The 18730-nt window shown below is 38.6% G+C and overlaps 1 protein-coding gene across 1 annotated transcript in view; it reads right to left on the bottom strand.

Annotated features, from left to right (window-relative positions):
- Positions 1 to 502: 502 nt before the first annotated feature.
- patl1.L (protein associated with topoisomerase II homolog 1 L homeolog) overlaps positions 503 to 18730 on the bottom strand; it is a 46192-nt gene continuing 27964 nt past the window's right edge. The window contains exons 11-19 of the mRNA XM_018225591.2: positions 16601 to 16724; positions 11143 to 11240; positions 11009 to 11068; positions 6181 to 6329; positions 4790 to 4949; positions 3087 to 3218; positions 2231 to 2319; positions 2010 to 2159; positions 503 to 1435 (exon numbers count right to left, since the gene is read on the bottom strand). Coding sequence (XP_018081080.1) covers positions 1414 to 1435; positions 2010 to 2159; positions 2231 to 2319; positions 3087 to 3218; positions 4790 to 4949; positions 6181 to 6329; positions 11009 to 11068; positions 11143 to 11240; positions 16601 to 16724 — 984 coding nt within the window. The 3' untranslated portion in view covers positions 503 to 1413. The remainder of the gene's footprint in view (positions 1436 to 2009; positions 2160 to 2230; positions 2320 to 3086; positions 3219 to 4789; positions 4950 to 6180; positions 6330 to 11008; positions 11069 to 11142; positions 11241 to 16600; positions 16725 to 18730) is intronic.

Below are 18730 nucleotides of genomic sequence, written 5' to 3'. Positions count from 1 at the left end.
TAGCGCTTTTGGACTGAGGTATTAGGGGTTGTAGGTTCCAAGATAAGCCTGCCGATCATACGGACTTCTGCCTTTTGGGCCACTTGAAGGGACTAATGTTAAAGTCAAGTGAATGACTGTGCTTGCTACAACTCTTGCACTATGCAAAAAAAGCCATACTAATGACCTGGAAGGCTGTGGAAGCCCCAATGCAGGAATTCTGGAAGACTCACCTATAATGCAGGAGGTTGTCCAGGCAAATTTGGGATAAATGGTTGTCAGACATATAAATACAATAGTGTTCGAGAATGTAATGTATACCAAATGGAATACTTAAGATATAACTGAATGGAGTGCCCACTCTGGCTAACTTTAGCTATTTCCTTTTTTTTCCCCTCTTCTTTCCTTACTTATTGCTCCTTTTTCCTTTTTTTTTTCTTGTTAATGTGAAAATTTAACCAATAAAAAGAATCTGATAAAAAAAGTTGATTATTTAGAGTCAAGTAAGCATTACACAAACACCAAGTTTTGATCATCTTTATTAAAATAGGCGTTTTGCAGAAAGTTTTGATTTACATTTGAAATATCTAATTCAGAAAAAAAGCAAACAATCTCAGATGTGACAAAGGATGAATGTTTTTCAGTACAATAGTTTGGGTTTGAAGCCTGCCTTAATTTACAATTATCTGCTTCTGAATGTGTAAATTCTTTCATTGTTCTTTCATCACTTTAGTGATGTGAAAAGCCGGTCAGGAGAAAGCTAGAAAACTTATGTACTAGCTGAAAGATTTCCACCAATTAATCAGTTCATACTCTTTCACAAAGGGTAAAAGCTAATTGTATAAATGACCAAGCTAGGTCAAAAAAGATTTGTGCAAGCAAATGTGGGGCATGAAAAACACTTGAGACATTACAGATCATCAATGGGTATTTTCCGGACTAAAAACACTTAAGGGCATCCCATTTTAAGAGGTGACGTGATACTGATAGAAGCAGCCCATTTGATTGTTCTTTTACTTCTTACCCTTTTAATTCCAACACAATTTAATAGAATAAAAATACATGATTATGACCTAGGAGCACATCCTAAGAATACTATACATATATTTATATATATATTGCATTATACACATACAGGGACTGTAACTCCATTTCCTAATTTTTTAAAATCATTCACAGCACAATCCTGCAAATGTGCTGTGTTTTTCAAAGCTTGTGGTATCCTTTCCTTTACTGCAAATGAAGCCTCCTTCACAAAACTTTTTATAGAAGCACATCCAGTTCGGCCCAGCACCAACCCTACCAAACTTCAATAATTATGTTGACCTCTGTAGGCACTTTGCAATATCACACAAAATTCTTGAAACAATGTTAGACGCTATGAAAAACATTCTGTGCCTTGGCCCATAGAATCCAAAAAACACTTTATTTTTTTTATAGTGTGCCGTTAGTTGATCTGAATGGAAAAATGAGAAATACACAAAACATGTAAATAAAATACATACAGCTTCATAATTCACAGGTCAATCTAGCAAATTTGACATGTGTAGTTCTTACCAATCCTAAGTACTGTATATATAATATCTCCACAAGCTACAACCAGATTTAAGGGATATTTAAAAAAAAAAAAAAAAAAAAAAAAAAAGGAGGTTATTTATAAAAGGTTGAATGTTAGAACTTTGTGAATCTTTTCAAACCTCGAATGAACTCGAATGGAAAAAAATTTAATCAGCGAGTTCGGGTGAACAACCCAAAAACTCGAATTGTGATTTTGGTTAATAAAAAAAAATTTAAATTGCTTGGGCTTTAGCAGTGTTTTGCAAGCGTGTAGAGTGGATATTATTTAGGGAAAATCATCAGGGGTTACAAGCCTGCACGAATATTAATTTGGGAAAAATGTTCTCTATATTGCTCCCAAAACAGCAGGCAAGGTATTCTGCTAGACTAAACAGTGGAAAAGTTTTTTTTTAAAAAAATGTTCTTTCAGAATCTTTCACTCAAAGGTGGAAAGGCCAGAGGTTTATATTTACCCAAGCTTAGACTGCAACAAACTGGAATTTTGTGTGTCAAGGTATCTTGAGAAATGAGCCAAAGCAGTTAGTGGAGAACAAAGAGGACGAGGAAGAGAGAGCTCTGAAACCTGCAAGAGGCAATGAGCTGCCTGTACAACCAATGATGTCCTGAGAAGGAGAAAAAAAATTAATATATACAATATAAAATTTGCTGAGTTGCACAATTTAGTACTTCTCACCATGTAGGCTGACTCTGTGACATGGGATCTCCAGAGCTTAAAAGATCTTCACCCCGTTCAAGGATCTGATAAAGCAGTGTTAGTCCAAACTGTAAGAAACAAGAAAAACTTACACACAAGCTGTAAAGATCAACAAAGAGAAGGTCTATCGACACCTGTTTTACTACTCATACACAGAATCAGTCAAAACGGCATCTGTCAGACACCACAATTACAGTTACTGACTGAGAAGCTCTATGTATGGCCTGCTCGTATATTTTTCTCTGCTTGCGGCTGCGCTTGGGAAGGGGTTCTCGGGACAGTGGCAATAACAGGTCTGGGATGGTGGGACCCACCGGGTTTTTTTCTGGTTTCCCACCAGCCCAGCTTAACAGAAGAAGTAGCGTTACTACCAGGGGTGCGATTGCCGTGACCCCGGCCTGCACCCCTTTGGGGCCCGCCAGAGCCGTGATAACAGTTATCACAGGTGGCTGGGCAGGGGGAGATTTTACATCGCACACGATTCATAGGATAGGGTCCAACAGGGGCCCCAGGTGCCCATCCTGTAACAGGGCCCATCAACGAGTAGTTATGCCACAGACAGAAGACCATTATAGTAGCCTAATTAAGGCTTATGTAAATGTGGGAGAAAATAAACTAATTCCTTGCTAGACCTAATTATCTAATCTCCATGTATAGTAGCATATGATTTGAATTATTGTTTGTAAAGAACCTTTGTTTATACAAGTGAAAACTATATTCTTTAATTTTATTCAGTAGTTCACTGTGGTGGCATAGCTTCAGTAATAAAATAAATGAACAAACAATATAAATAGTACATGTGAAATTGCAAAGAAGCCAAATCTGAAACACTTGCCTTGTTCTGCAATATAGAAGACAGCTGCTGCTGTGATGTGGCACCACATAAATTCTGTAGTAAAGATGTTAACGCAGGTAAGGACAGCTGACAAAGCACAAGGGAGCAGGTAGCAGCCAGACATGGTAATGCCTTAAGGAAAAAAAGATTAGGTCAACCAACCAATTTTCCTTGCACACCAAATAGGTATTTGTGTATTACTGTTCATAGGGAACCACTACAGTTTTTCCAGTACGAACGTCCAACCAATCCTGAACATGATATAAGCATTTAATGGTTAATTTTTATTACCACTCTTCTATTCAGACCCTATCCTAATCATATAACAGACTAATTCATCCACTAGGATAAATTGAACCTGCTGAGGATAACATGAAGTCCAACAGCGATTTTAAAATAAATTGGCCCTTTAATATAATCCAATCACCAACTCAAATACAGCTTTTTCATCAGATGCAAGATAACATAAAAACTATTTTTAGAAGCCAAAACTGCCTCTCTTTGTTAAAGGAAAGATTAGTGTCTTAGATGGGAGGACCAAGTGATGAAAATGTCTCTTTCTACCATTTGTCAATACAAATATGTATGACTAAAGCTGGGTCATTCCTAGCCTAACCCAATAATTAGCCCACCAGTAGCCGTGAACTTCTATGTTGTAAGTGATCCTGGTGACAGATAACCATATTATTTTAATAACCGAGTCCCCTATAAACTACAATCTGCCTGGGTCTTGTCCAGGTGTCTGCCACTAGAGGGGCTGCGACCAGTTTCAACATAAAACTGCCATTCCTGAGTTGACACTCCATGTTTGTTGTATAATCTCGTAAATTTGTAAATCACAAACCCAGGATTATTTTTGTAATTACTCTGCTTTATTCTTTGATGTTTATGATGACAAAAGTATATTACAGTCAAAGTGACATGTTAGCTTAATAGACCACTAGGAAAGAGGCTGCCAATTACATTGGTGTCTACAGCTGGCCATAGATGTTGAGATTTTTAAAAGATACGATCCTCATCGTGAGACCACAATTTTCACGGAACGATCGTACGAATTGACCATCTACTAAAAAGACCAATTTGCCAGGAAAACAAAGGGGAGCTGCCTGCTTGTCCCTGCAAACATAGATTGCACTGTGGCCGACAAAGATTTTTTGACCTGGCCGATCAATTTCCTGACAGATGTTGGCCTGAAAAATCGTAAAATGTACAATCGTTCGAATCCCAATATCGGCACAATAATTTCGAAGGATTGGTCGGACTTTCCTAAAATCGGTCGTTCGGCAAGAAGAATTGTCGCGTCTATGGGGAGCTTAAGGCCATTCTTTCTTTTAAAATGCAGATACAAAAATCAGTAAGGACAGCATGCTTTTAATCTATATAGCACATGCCCCCAACTGTCCTCAGTCACTTGCCTAGCATTAATTATGTTATTTACCAATAGGATTAATGACATGTTCAATGAATGACGCGAGACTGTGTAAACATGCTATCTTTATTAATGATCTGTACCCATTTCTGATCTGTGCATTTACCTAATGCGATTAACTAGTGCAGGGGGTGCCCATGTGCCAAATCACACATGGTGTGGAGGATTCCTGGGAAGCTGGCTGTGCCCAAGTCTGGGGTATGAGGCAAGCCATATGCATGGTGACTTTAGCCTTTTTTTGTCAAATGGTACTTAGTGAGAAAGTGGTTTGTACCTGATCTTGTATATCCTTCTTGATAAGAAAAAGCAGATTGTGTGCCATAATGGAGAGAACAGCTGCAGCCAACTGCAAAGGCAGCAAGGGAAGTATTCTGGATATCATTCTCTTTCCTTTCCGAATACACATGATCTGCACAAACTGTTCCTCTGCTACTCTGTAGAAATAGGCAATGAAAAGAGCAGATACATTTTTTAAAAGTTCAAACAAACATTTAATACACGGGTTCATAAAACTGGGCAACCTTTTTCTCTCTGCCACTGCAAGAACCATAATATGTTTTGCAATCAAGGTCTAGGGTTTACAAATTAACACACAATCTACAGATTAACACATTTTTTTAAAAAAAAAAAAAAACAACCCACTACTGTACCTTGATAAGTGAGAACACATTGCCAAAAACACTGCATTGTCTTTGTAGCATTGGCAATGTGTTCTTTTAATTTTCATCGAATTTTATTTCAGTGTACATTTCCTGCCATTTATCACTGTCCCTTGTCAGCCCAGTACATTCAGTGGATTCCTCCACTTAGCTGCTTCACTCACTAATCTGCTCACAAAGTCTCATCTTCCATCAGGGCATTATGTCCCCAAACCATCAACCACACCTGAAGACAGTTGTGCTGCCCTGGATGTTTAATCTGGAGGAAACATGAAGGGAGACTACTTATTAGTGAACCTCTTGCCTTTTACTCTATAGATGCAATTGTTGTATGGAAACCAGACACAGTGACAGGTAAAAAAGCTGTCAAAAAAAAGGTTCTAAGAAAAAATGATCAACAGCAGTAAATAGAACAGGGTTCTTTTGCATCTCCAACACAGTGTCTATATACGTGGACTGGAGTACATAATGGAAGGCTATTATTTATTAACTAGTTTGGAGCTCAAGTATATGAATTAGAAATATCTGCAACCTGCCAAGTTACCCAACATAAAACCCTGAGTGACGTCATCATAAACCAAATTGACACCTCTGAGAATTTAGAAAGTGGAGAAGGCTACTTGGTGATTCATGGTATGACCTACAACCATATTAATATAGACATTTCATACCTGGAGACTGCCAAATTCATTATAATGCTGTATTTTACTATGGCACCTTGAGTATACAAGTATGGTGCAGTATGTTTCCATACTTGTATGTGATGCGGTTTTATACGACTAAGATATACAGTACCTATCAGTTCAAGTAGATAATACCGACACTGTGCATAATACTGTAAAGAGGGACTTTAGCTTATCAGAGCTCATTTCAGCCTGGGAAGACTTGAGAATAGCAGGTCTAATGCTTCTATTTTAACGTTAAATATGAACAAAATATATGTTATTGAAAAACAGATTTCAGCACTGGATTGCTCTATAGGAGCATCAATATTTTATTATCTCACCTTTCTCCAACTTCTTTCCCTCTTAGAGTGTCGCATAGCTGCTGCAGTTTTTGCTTTTGCTCCTCAGTCAAAACCTCATGTTCAGCCTCTTCACAACATAGTGAAAATCTTCTCTCAAAATCTTCCAAGTCCAAGAGTAAAGAAAACATCTAAGCAAAGAGAAAGAATTGTTTAATCATGTATAGGAATACTTTGTTTACAAAAACAAAAAAAACAAACCACACAGGCCTGGTGTATACACACAGAAAAAGAAATTAATTGAATAGGATTGCAAAACCTCTATATATACACACAAACATTTTTTTATATGAAATGTATTTGATATACACCAGCCATAATTTTTGGAATAAGCTCACAAAAGATTCAGCTGAATATAAAACCAAAAGTACACCGCAAAATGCATATTCCAATTGGAGTACAAACAAAATAATTCAATTGATATTAAGGGAATACATAGTAACATAGTAAGTAAGGTTGAAAAAAGACTGAGTGAAAAACCCATCTGAACCCTCTCCAATTTGCCTCAGAGGGGGAAAAATTCCTTCCCGACTCCAAAATGGCAATCAGACCAGTCCCTGGATCAACTTGTACTATGAGCTATTTCCCATAACCCTGTATTCCCTCACTTGCTAAAAAGCTATCCAACCCCTTCTTAAAGCTATCTAATATATCAGCCTGTGCAACTGATTCAGGGAGAGAATTCCACATCTTCACAGCTCTCACTGTAAAAAACCCCTTCCGAATATTTAGGCGGAACCTCTTTTCTTCTAATCGGAATGGGTGACCTCATGTCAGCTGGAAAGATCTACTGGTAAATAAAGCATTAGAGAGATTATTATATGATCCCCTTATATATTTATACATAGTTATCATATCTCCCCTTAAGCGCCTCTTCTCCAGAGTGAACATCCCCAATTTGGCCAGTCTTTCCTCATAGCTAAGATTTTCAATACCTCAATTTTCAATACCTTTTACCACCTTAGTTGCCCTTCTCTGTACCCTCTCTAATACAATAATGTCCTGTTTGAGTGATGGAGACCAAAACTGTACGGCATTTTCTAGATGGGGCCTTACAAGTGCTCTATACAGTGGAAGAATGACCCCCTCCTCCCTTGACTCTATGCCCCTTTTAATACAGCTCAAGACCTTATTTGCCCTTGATGCTGCTGACTGGCATTGCTTGCTACAGCCAAGTTTATCATCTACAAGGACTCCAAGGTCCTTTTCCATAATGGATTTGCCTAGTGCAGTCCCATTAAGGGTATAAGTGGCTTGGATATTTTTACAACCCAGGTGCATGACCTTACATTTATCAACATTGAATCTTATTTGCCACTTAGCTGCCCAGATTGCCAGTTTGTCAAGATCATGTTGCAAGGATGCCACATCCTGGATGGAATTAATTGGGCTGGATAATTTTGTGTCATCTGCAAACACTGATACATTACTTACAACACCCTCCCCTAAGTCATTAATGAACAAGTTAAATAAAAGTGGACCCAATACTGAGCCCTGAGGGACCCCACTAAGAACCTTACTACAAGTAGAGAATGTCCCATTAACAACCACCCTCTGTACCCGATCCTGTAGCCAGTTTCCTATCCACGTGCAAACGACTTCATTAAGCCCAACAGACCTTAGTTTAGAAAGCAGTCGTTTGTGGGGCACAGTATCAAACGCTTTGGCAAAATCCAAATAGATCACATCTACTGCCCCCCACTGTCCAGAATCTTACTTACCACATCATAAAATGCAATCAAATTCGTCTGACATGACCTGTCCTTCATAAAGCCTTGCTGACTGTTGCTCATAATGCCATTCATTAGGACAAAATTTTGAATGTGATCCCTTAACAAGCCTTCAAATAATTTGCCCACCACAGATGTCAAGTTTACTAGCCTATAATTGCCAGGCTGAGATCTTAATCCCTTTTTAAATATTGGAATAACATCAACTTTTCTCCAATCCATAGGCACCATACTGAGAAAATCAGAAATAAGGGCTGGTCTAAAACTGAACTAAGCTCTCAGAACCCGGGGGTGTATGCCATCAGGCCCTGGAGCCTTGTTTACATTAATTTGTATTAAAGCTTTTTGAATCATATCCTGAGTCAGCCACTGACTAGAATGAGCTGAACCATTCATGCAGTTATAAAGTGAGCCTGGGAACCCAGACTGCTATATTGTATACACTGAAGAAAAGAACTGATTTAACACATTTGCCTTTTCTGTATCTGTTACAACCATACTGGTACCATTATTTAATGGAGCAACACTCAACCTGCATCTTTTTACTATTAATATATTTAAAAAACCTTTAGGGTTAGTTTTCACTTCCACTGCAATTAACTCTTCATTTCTTTTCTTAGCCTTCCGGATTGCCGATTTACAACATTTATTACAGTGTTTATATTCATTAAATGCAGCTTCTGTCCCTACAGATTTGTAGTTTTTAAATGCCTTTCTCTTCTTTCCCACTAACTTCTTTACTTCTGTATTAAGCCACACAGGATGATTCTTAGAGCTTCTACGTTTAGTCCTTAAGGGAATAAATGGAGAACAGTAATGATTGAATATCATTTTAAAGGACAACCATTTCTGTTCTGTGTTTTTAGCTGAAAACTTATTGCTCCAATAGATGCTCTATAGGGCAGCCCTCAAGGCACTAAAATTAGCTTTTCCAAAATGGTTTTTGTTGCCCCAGTATATTTTTGTTTTTTGCACCAGACATTAAAAGATATAACATTATGGTCACTATTACCCAGGGGTTCAATGACTTGCACATTTGCTATAAGTTCTGGGTCATTTGAGATCACTAAATCAAGAATAGCATTTTTTCTGGTAGGCTCCTCAACAACCTGTGCTAAAAAATTGTCGTGCAGTAAGTTTATAAACTTGTTCCCATTAACTGATCTAGCAGTACTGTTGCTCCAGTCAATATCTGGGTAATTAAAATCCCCCATTATCATTACTTTACCTAAAATAGCAGCCTTTTCTATTTGCATTAGCTTTGTCTCTTCCTCCTCACTTACATTAGGGGGTCTATAGCATACGCCTACAATTAATTTGCTGGATTCTTTACAATTGGTGAAGAACTCCACCCATATGACTTCTGCCCCCTCATTTTCTAACAACCTCCTTCTTTATATGAGCTTTTAAATCCTGCCTAACATACAGACATACCCCTCCTCCTTTTCTATTGCCTCTGTCCCTCCGAAACAAAGTATAGCCACTGATAATTACTGCCCAGTCATGCGACTCATTCAGCCATGTTTCGGCCACACCAATCACATCATATTTTCCTACCAACACCGGCAGCTCCAGCTCTCCCATTTTACCAGTCAGACTTCTTGCATTTGTAAACATACATTTAATACTGGTACCATATTGAACATATGACATGTGGTCCTCCCTATCCTTACCAGTACCCACAGCCAAATCTCCTACCCCATTTTCCCTTTCTTTGCCCACTATCTCATCTAACCTGTCTTCCACTGAATCTTTTACTGAACCCTCCCCCCCCCCACACCTAGTTTAAAATCTCCTCCAAGCGTCTAGCCATCTTCTCTCGCAAAACAGCTGCCCCATCATCATTGAGGTGCAGCCCATCCCTAGCAAAGAGCCTGTAGCCGACTGAGAAATCAGCCCAGTTCTCCAAAAACCCAAAACCCTCCTCCCTACACCAATCTTTCAGCCACGCATTAATCTCCCTACGCTCCCGCTGTCTTCTTAGTGTTGCTCGTGGCTCAGGTAATATCTCTGAGAAAATTACCTTGGAAGTCCTCGCCCTCAGCTTTGCACCTAGTTTTTTTCAAAATCATTTTTGAGGACCTCCTCTAGCTTTGTCATTGGTACGTACCCATGTGTACCAAGACCGCTGGGGTCTTCCCCAGCCCCTCCCAATAATCTGTCCACTCGTTCCACCACATGCCGAACCCTAGCACCAGGCAAGCAGCAGACTGTTCGGCATGTAGGGGCCTTGCGACAGATTACCCTATCCACCTTTTTAATAAATGAATCCCCTAGAACCTGCCTTTCCTTCCTTGCACTTCCCCCACCACCCGTATTAGAGCCATCAGCAAAATGAGAAAGATTCATAGATACACGATTTTAATAACAAAACCACATGTACTGCGTTGGACATTTTAACCTTTTAGTGAACAAAAGTATATTCCATCTCTTTATACCAATGCCATAGAGTTTGAGGACATATTTGTGCACACTGCAAAACTATCCCAGCCCCAAAGTAGCAACAAAGCTGAAAATGCATGAGGTCAAACAGTTTGCCAATGCAGCAAAGATAGAAGTCACCAAATGGAGATCTTCCTAGTTCTCAGATGCTCCATTCACTTATGCTTCAAACTAGAACGCAGTAACTCCAAAAGTCAAACATACAAACCTTGCTAAAAACAGGAGTAAAGAATACAGACCATCACTTAGAACTAAAATTCTAGATTTAATATTTAACCTTAGTACAGTAACAGAAAGTTTGATTTTCTGGATAAGGGATCTTTCTGTAACCTGGATCACCAGATCTTCAGTCTTACTCTTGATCAACTAGAAGTTAGGCGGGATTTATTTCTTAAAAAGATTAAAACTGATGGTATGTATTTTCCAGCCTCAACTACTACAAATAAACATCTTTCATCTGCACTGATAGGAAGAAATAAAAAAAAATATCAGCACAGGCTATTTTTTTTTTTTATATTGAAAATTCTCTTCAAACACTGTGCTTTTATATTGCTATAGATTGCCTGATACATACACCCAAACGGAATTAGGCAAAAATTGGATTAAATACATACGAAACATGCAAAAAGCACACCTACCTTCTCAATAATCACAAGTGTTTGGCGTTTTTTGTCTCGCACCTGCTTCTCTCTGGTTTCCTATAAAATACCAAGAATAAGAAAAATAGGAACTGGTAATGGAGGAAAAAAGCGAATTGATAATAAACACTTACATCTTCTTCAGATCGCGATGTTGCCACTGCATCAATCATCTTTCGAGGGTTATTTACACTAGAAACTGTAAGCTTTCCAAGGGATCCTTCAAACTGCACTGGGTAGAGAAGATACAACAGGTTAAAACAGAAAATGTTCATGTTTAAACAAGTATCCAGTTATACTGGATACTTGTTTTTCACCTAAAAAACTATTTGGCAGCATGACTTCATACACAATTTTTATGGTTTAATTGCAGTTTTATCCCTGTATTATTATTCATTGCATAGCTTTGCCGTTTGATTGTTTAGCATAGAAAGACGACTACTTATTTTTTATTCATCAGTCTACTTTTCAAAAATTGTTTTCTGGGGGTCTTTGTACAGTCAGGGTCTGCCGACACATAATAGACAGGCCAGAAGAAGCTGAACGGGCAGCAAGAAAATGCAAACGTGTTATTTTCATTTGGGGGGGGGGGGTCTGTACATGCCACATACTTTGGTAAATCTTTGCATATTAGATATCAAAAACTGTTCAGTAGATCTCTGGTGTTCTTATGCCCCTGCATTCATATTCAGGATGTTTTATTTTGGTATCTATTGATAAGCGGGAGATAAGATGCTGAGATGCGGAGATATGTGGAAACTTTAAAATGGTTTTCAAAAACTTCATCAAAACCTCTACATTTTGGAAAGTTTTGTTGACTAGTAGGTTGAAGTAAAACACATTTAGCCATTTTGGATATGGGAGAATGTGTACTTTCCAAAAATGTATATTTTTTCTGGGGGAAACACTATTATTTTTTACCACACATATAAATGCAGTAAATTTGTTAATTTTACAGTATCTGAATTGAAATAAATGATAGACATATGGGGATATTTATATTTTGACACCCCTACAAGCCACATATTTAGGTAAATCTGTGCATATTGGGTATCAAACAGTAGAACAGATGCAAAACAGGCATCAAACTGTTCAGTAGACCCATGGCTTTCACATTTAGGATGCTTCATATTGGTAGCGAATGCCCTGTTGTAGGGCAAAGAAAAATATACATTTTTTGATGTGATTTGAAAACTATAAAGTAGGTTTTTCATAGGTGTAGGCCCACAAAGAAATACGGATAATTCCACTTTACCACTATAACGCCATAGCCTACAGGCTTTGATTTATAAAACAAAGGTCCTGGGATGTGTCTTTTTTCTGTAGACAATGAACAACAGACCCTATGCTGGGTGTCTACTTTCAGTAGACAAACAAGAGACCCTGGGGTGGGTGTCTTCATACCAACAAAATAACATTTAATACTAGTGTTGGACTGGAATATCCAGGGGCCCACTTGAGCGATCCCCCAGCTGTGAGCTCCAAATCCAACCCTCTAAATAACACCCCCTGTTGCATACCGCTTACCTTAATTCCCCTTTTGCGACTGTGATCAGGGGTGGGGAAAGGAGAATTGCGCCTGCAGTTCCCGGCAGTATATTGTTAGACTTGTTTGTCGGTAGCGTGTGTGCGTATCTGACATATTACTAAATATCAACCTAAAAGTCCCATGGGCACTTCACCTGTGGAAGATTCTGTAAACTGAAAGCTTTATGGTGATTGTTTTTTTAGAAATTTTGTAATTTTTTTTTTTCAATCCATAACTTTGCAGTTTGGGAGTGTACTACTGGAAGTTTGTGACCTTTACAAGTCAAATCTACTGAATGAGCCAATACCAAATTTGTGTCATTTTTTGGAGATTTCTGACTTGTAAATACATTTGGGCAGTGACAAGTTTTTTCTAATTTTGGTTCTATACATTACCAAAAGTACAAAACCAAAATTAAGCAGATAAAAGCCCTGGAGTTGATTGGGGGGGGGGTTCTTGTATGTGGAAGATTTTGCTGAACAGGCAACATGCGGTCAAAGGAGCTCTCCGTGCAGGTGAAAAGCCATCCTTAAGGTGCAAAAATCCATCCAAGAAATTGCTACAATATTAGGAGTGGCAACATCTACAGTTTGGCACATCCTGAGAAAGAAAGAAAGCACTGGTGAACGCAGCAACGCTAAAAGACCTGGACGTCCACAGAAGACAACAGTGGTGGATGATGGCAAAATCATTTCCATGGTGAAGAGAAACCCCTTCACAACAGCCAAACAAGTGAACAAAACTCTCCAGGAAGTAGGTATATCGATATCCAAGTCTACCATAAAGAGAAGACTGCATGAAAGTAAATACAGGGGGTGCACTGCAAGGTGCAAGCCACTCATAAGCCTCAAGAATAGAAAGGCTAGATTGGACTTTGCTAAAAAAAAAAAAAATATAAAAACATAAAAAAAAGCCAGCACAGTCCTGGAAAAACATTCTTTGTACAGATGAAACCAAGATCAACCTCCACCAGAATGATGGCAAGAAAAAAGTATGAAGAAGGCATTGCACAGCTAATGATCCAAAGCATACCACATCTTCTATAAAACACCAAAAAATAGAACACAAGAAGATAGGCGCTGAGGCAGGATTAACTGCTAAATCATCAGTGGTGTGATGGCTTGGGCGTGCATGGCTGCCAGTGGCACTGGGACACTTGCGTTTATTGATGATGTGACACAGGACAGAAGCAGCTGAATGAATTCTGAGGTGTTCAGAGACATACGGTCTCTTTAAATCCAGCTAAATGCAGTCAAATTGATTGGGAGGCACTTCATAATAAAGATAGAAAATGACCCAAAACATACATCCAAAGCAACCCAGGAGTTTATTAAAACAAACAAGGGGGATATTCTTGAATGGCCAAGTCAGTTACATGCATTAAACTTGTTGAAGAATAAACTTCAGACAGAAAGGCCCACAAAAAAACAGTAACTAAAAGGCGCTGCAGTAAAGGCCTGGCAGAGCATTAAAAAGGAGGAAATCCAGAATCTGGTGATGTCCATGAGTTGAAGACATCAGGCTGTCATTGCCAGCAAAGGGTTTTCAACCAAGTATTAGAAATTAACATTTTATTTTCAGTTTTTTAATTCATCCGAGTCCCTGAAATTAAGTGATTGCATAAAAATGTGAGGAACGAAAGCATTTTTTTTAACACAATCTTTTTGTTCATCCCACTGAATTAAAGCTGAAAGTCTGCAGTTCAACTGCATCTGAATAGTTTCATTTAAAATTCATTGTGGTAATCTACGGAACCAAAATGAGAAAAAAGTTGCCTCTGCCCAAATATTTATGGACCTAACTGTAGGAGGCGCCTAAAGGCGATTACATTTGCAAAAGTAGACTCAACTAAATATTTATGTAATATCTCTGTTGGGGTGCCCAGATTTATTCACCTGACCCATTTTGTTATGATGCATATTGCATATTTTCTGTTGAAACTTTATGCCACTGCTGAAATACTGCTGTTTCCATAAGGCATGCTATATATTAAAAGGAAGGCAATGATAAAACTTTTTCCCAAACGTTTTCATATGACTGTATATACATATTTCCCACTGCTATTTACATTAGTGATATATTCAATTCAAGTACTTTCTAGCCTTAAAACAATGTTTATGCAATGTTTAAACCATCACAAACAACTCTTAACATACCTACAACTCTAGAATGATGCAGGATAGTACCGTTTTATATCTCTATAAAAATTAAATAATAAAGTGGACTGTTCCTGGTTTTAGCATCAAAGTAAATCCTCTCAAGTTACATACAATTTCATTCACCTACCCATTCCCTTCAACCCAACCAACAATTTCTACCTGTCTATGTTGGGGCTGAAGGTAGTCAGCTCAGACAATCAGGGCCGGCATCAGTGTCCCGGGCATCAAGGAGGGCCCGGCAGTGCTGCAGTTTTGAAATTCAATTCTACTGAACACCAATTTGTGTTTTTGTTTTAATCCTGTGGCCACCAATGTATTATTTTAATATTCTATAGGCTCCTGCCACCAATGTTCTGCAACCAATTTTTTTTTTTTTTTTTAACCCTGGCGTCAGTTTTTGGCGCCCCAATTTTTTTAACTTGTAAGTTCTTTTTTTTTTTTTTTTTTACAAAAAAAAACTTTTATGGGGGGCCCTGGCGCCAATTTTTTTTTTTTTTTTTAAAACTTATAAGGGGGCCCTGACCATCAATAGCTTTTTATAACTTGTGTGTGGGGGGGGGTTACTTTTTTTTTATCGCTGGTGTCTGTGTGGTCTTTTAACTGATGTGGAGTGGGCGGGGTCTAGGGCAGGGCACCCAAAAATATTGTTGTACGGGGCCCCTGTGATTTCTAATGGCAGCCCTGCAGACAATCCACATATACAGCCTTCACAGCTACTGCAGTTTCATCGGGGGAATAGATGTACACAGATGGATTGCGTGTAAGCATTTAGAGGGAAGGGGCCTCTTTGCTCTTGTCTCTAACACGTGGGGGGTGGAAATAGCCCATGTTTAAAGTAAAAGTGGTGGTAAACTGGTGTAAAATACTCTCCATATTCACAAACAGAAATCCACCTAAATACCGACTCAACCACCACTTTTAAATTTTTTAGTGAAAGAAAGACAGTTTACAGACACTTATGAATTTGTCTTAAACAACATAAAAATGGCGCAAACAACATTTAAAACGACATTTTCTCCCAGCAAAAAAACCACAAAGACTAACGGACAAATTTTCTCACTGTATAGATCATATTGAAAGTTAACACAAAAGTGAAGTACATCTTAAAACCATGAGAAAAGACTGTCATGGTTGGAGTTTCTCTGGCACTTGTAAGGGGACATAATTATGCTTAACAAGGACATTGGAGAAGACTATAGAAAGAAATTAAGGGGAGATATTTTCACACTGAAAATATGAAAAAGCAGAGGCCACCCCTTTAAACTGGAGAAACGGAATTTTCATTGCCCTCATGTGAAGAACCACCTTCATTGCTTTAATGAGGTCGTATAATGCCCTGCCAGCAGGGCCGGAACTAGGGGTAGGCATAAGAGGCAGCTGCCTAGGGCGCAACGATTGAGGGGCGCTGGGCAGCTACCGCTTCTGCCTACCCCTAGTCCTGGCTGCGCTCCTCTAACAGCACTTATGCGTGCCATCGTTGACCACTGCCGGCGGGCATGCCATGGTACAATTGCACCTCTTGCTCCCCCCGGTAGTGCCACCACTCTATGGCAGATTCTATTAATGCCTTTAAGCGTGGCCTAGATGAATTTTCGAGAAGAAATACTATCCAAGGCTACAGTTAATTTTGCACAAGTATCATATTGAGGGAATTCACTCAAAGGTTAGCCTTTGCAATAACTTTAAACAAAAAACCTTCTGTTTTATTCACAACAGAGAGTCTCCAAGAGAAGTGACTTTTAACAGTTTGTAACCGAAGCATCAGTAACTTGCAGAGTTTGTTCATTAGCCAGCTTGTTCCACTAGCAGACTGGCTACACAAGTCCTACTCTTTACAGCAAAGTAAACATTTATATATGGGATAAGTGTGTAATTGTGAAAGAACTTCAATACAGTACTTCTCACCTGGTTTGTATGTATGCTCCAATTTGGCAACTTGCGGTGTGATAAGCTTGGTTCTTTCCTTTTTTGGACCTTCTCTAGATCTATCTTGTGATACAGACAACTTGTCCAGCTTCTCAAAGTAATTCTGAAAAGCAATATATTGTGTTTATAAATTTGGTGTACAATTGCTCCATAGTCACCAAAAGTATAACAAATTGTTTGCAAATTATTTCCATTATAGCGATGGTTGGTAATCAGCCTAGAATCACATAGGTCTTTTATGACGCTATATATGCTTAAAGGGGTTGTTCACCTTGAAACAACTAGTTGTTTTCAGATAGATCATCAGAAATAACTTTTTCCAATTACTTTCTATTTTCTATGTGTCACCGTTTTTCTAATATCGAGGTGTAAAGTATAATTTTTCACCTTCTAAAGAAGCTCGGGGGGGGGGGGGGTTGCCGACCCTGTAAACTGATCTAAATTGAAACATTTAGTTAATACATTACTTATCTTTGTCCCTGCAAAAGAGAATCTCTGGGTTTCATTAAAGGCAACTATTAAGCTGGCCATAGATGTTGAGATTTTTAAAAGATCAGATCCTGATTGTGAGACCACGATCGTACGAATTTACCATCAACTAAAAAGACCAATTTGCCAGGAAAACAAAGGGGAGCTGCCTGCTTGGCCCTGCAAACATAGATAGATTGTACTGGGACCGACAAAGATTTTTTGACCTGGCCGATCAATTTCCTGACAGATGTTGGCTGAAAAATCGTAAGACGTACGATCGTTCGAATCCCACTAACTGCACGATAATTTCGAAGGATCGGTCGGGCTTCCCTAAAATCGGTCGTTCGCCAAGAAGAATCGTCGCGTCTATGGGGAGCTTTAGAATTAATACAATAGTTGCAAAATGACCAGAGATGGCTGCCTACACAGCATTAGTACAACTAAAAAAAAAATTCACTTATTGGTTTAGGAATAAAATTTTATATGGTAGAGTGAATTATTTGCAGTGTAAACAGTGTAATTTAGAAATAAAAAACCACCACCATAAAAATCACAACAGAACACGTTCAATGTAAAAATCAGAGCTATGGAGATGCAGTCTGAATCGTGGAGTCTGAGTCGGGAGCAATTTTGAGTATCAGAAGTTTGATTCGCCAACAATGTACAAACTCAGACTCATAACTTTAAAATACAAGCAATGAAAACAAGAATACTTTAGTTAATTTTGGATTGTTTTTAGCAGCTTTTCTACAACTATAAGCCATCTCAAATTATGCGGTTTAACTTTGATTTTGTTTTAGAATTACCAAAGGATATGGTTTATATTTTTAAGCGTTAGCAGTGATAAAATGCCTTGTATGTTGTGACAATTCAATCAACACGGAAAATAAGTTAGTATATCAAAGGAACAGTAACACCAAAAAACTAAAGCTTTTAAAGCAATTAACAGCATATACCGTAGCATGCACTGGTAATAGCTGTGTGTTTGCTTCAGAAAGACTACAGTAGTTTATACAAATAAGCTGCTGTGAAGCAATGGGGGCAGCCATTCAAGCTGGAAGCAAAAAGAGTGCAGAGCAACAGTACATTATATTTTCATTACTTTGATACACTTTCACTTTTTGATTTTAGACAAATCATAAACTGAGGAGTCAGGAGGATTTATGTACCGACTCAGCAGCACTGCATATAACCGAGAAACATGAAGGTGTTGCCGATATAGTACATCCAGTGCTGGAATTGGGCAAGGATACGGCAGGTTGGCATCTCACTACTTTTTTTTTTTATTTCCATCCCCTGGTGGGATGCATCAATTTAGAATACTGGAGCTTTTTCACAGTCTGTGAGTGTATCTGAAATCGTTCCCTGTCCCAGTGGAAACAGAGCCACCCCTCAGCCAATGTTTGCTAATCTCAGGACACAAGAGGAAGGAAGGAGTGATCTTCTGTTTTCAGACTTCTCTCTTCTCCCAGACCCTCCAATCATCTGTCTCAGAGCTCTGATAGGACATATTGTGCTGTGTAGGTAACTGATGGGTAGCATGCACTAGCTTGAATGTCCCGCTTCACTGGGTTCTGGGGAGAAGAATTGTGTTCCTGATGAGAACTACTACAGCTTTATCATTCCTACTTGGCCTGT

Source organism: Xenopus laevis, chromosome 7L (genome assembly GCF_017654675.1).
Source record: "Xenopus laevis strain J_2021 chromosome 7L, Xenopus_laevis_v10.1, whole genome shotgun sequence".
NCBI lineage: Eukaryota > Metazoa > Chordata > Amphibia > Anura > Pipidae > Xenopus > Xenopus laevis.
The sequence above is the reverse complement of the archived record's forward strand: the minus strand, read 5'-3'. Positions and strand labels throughout refer to the sequence as shown.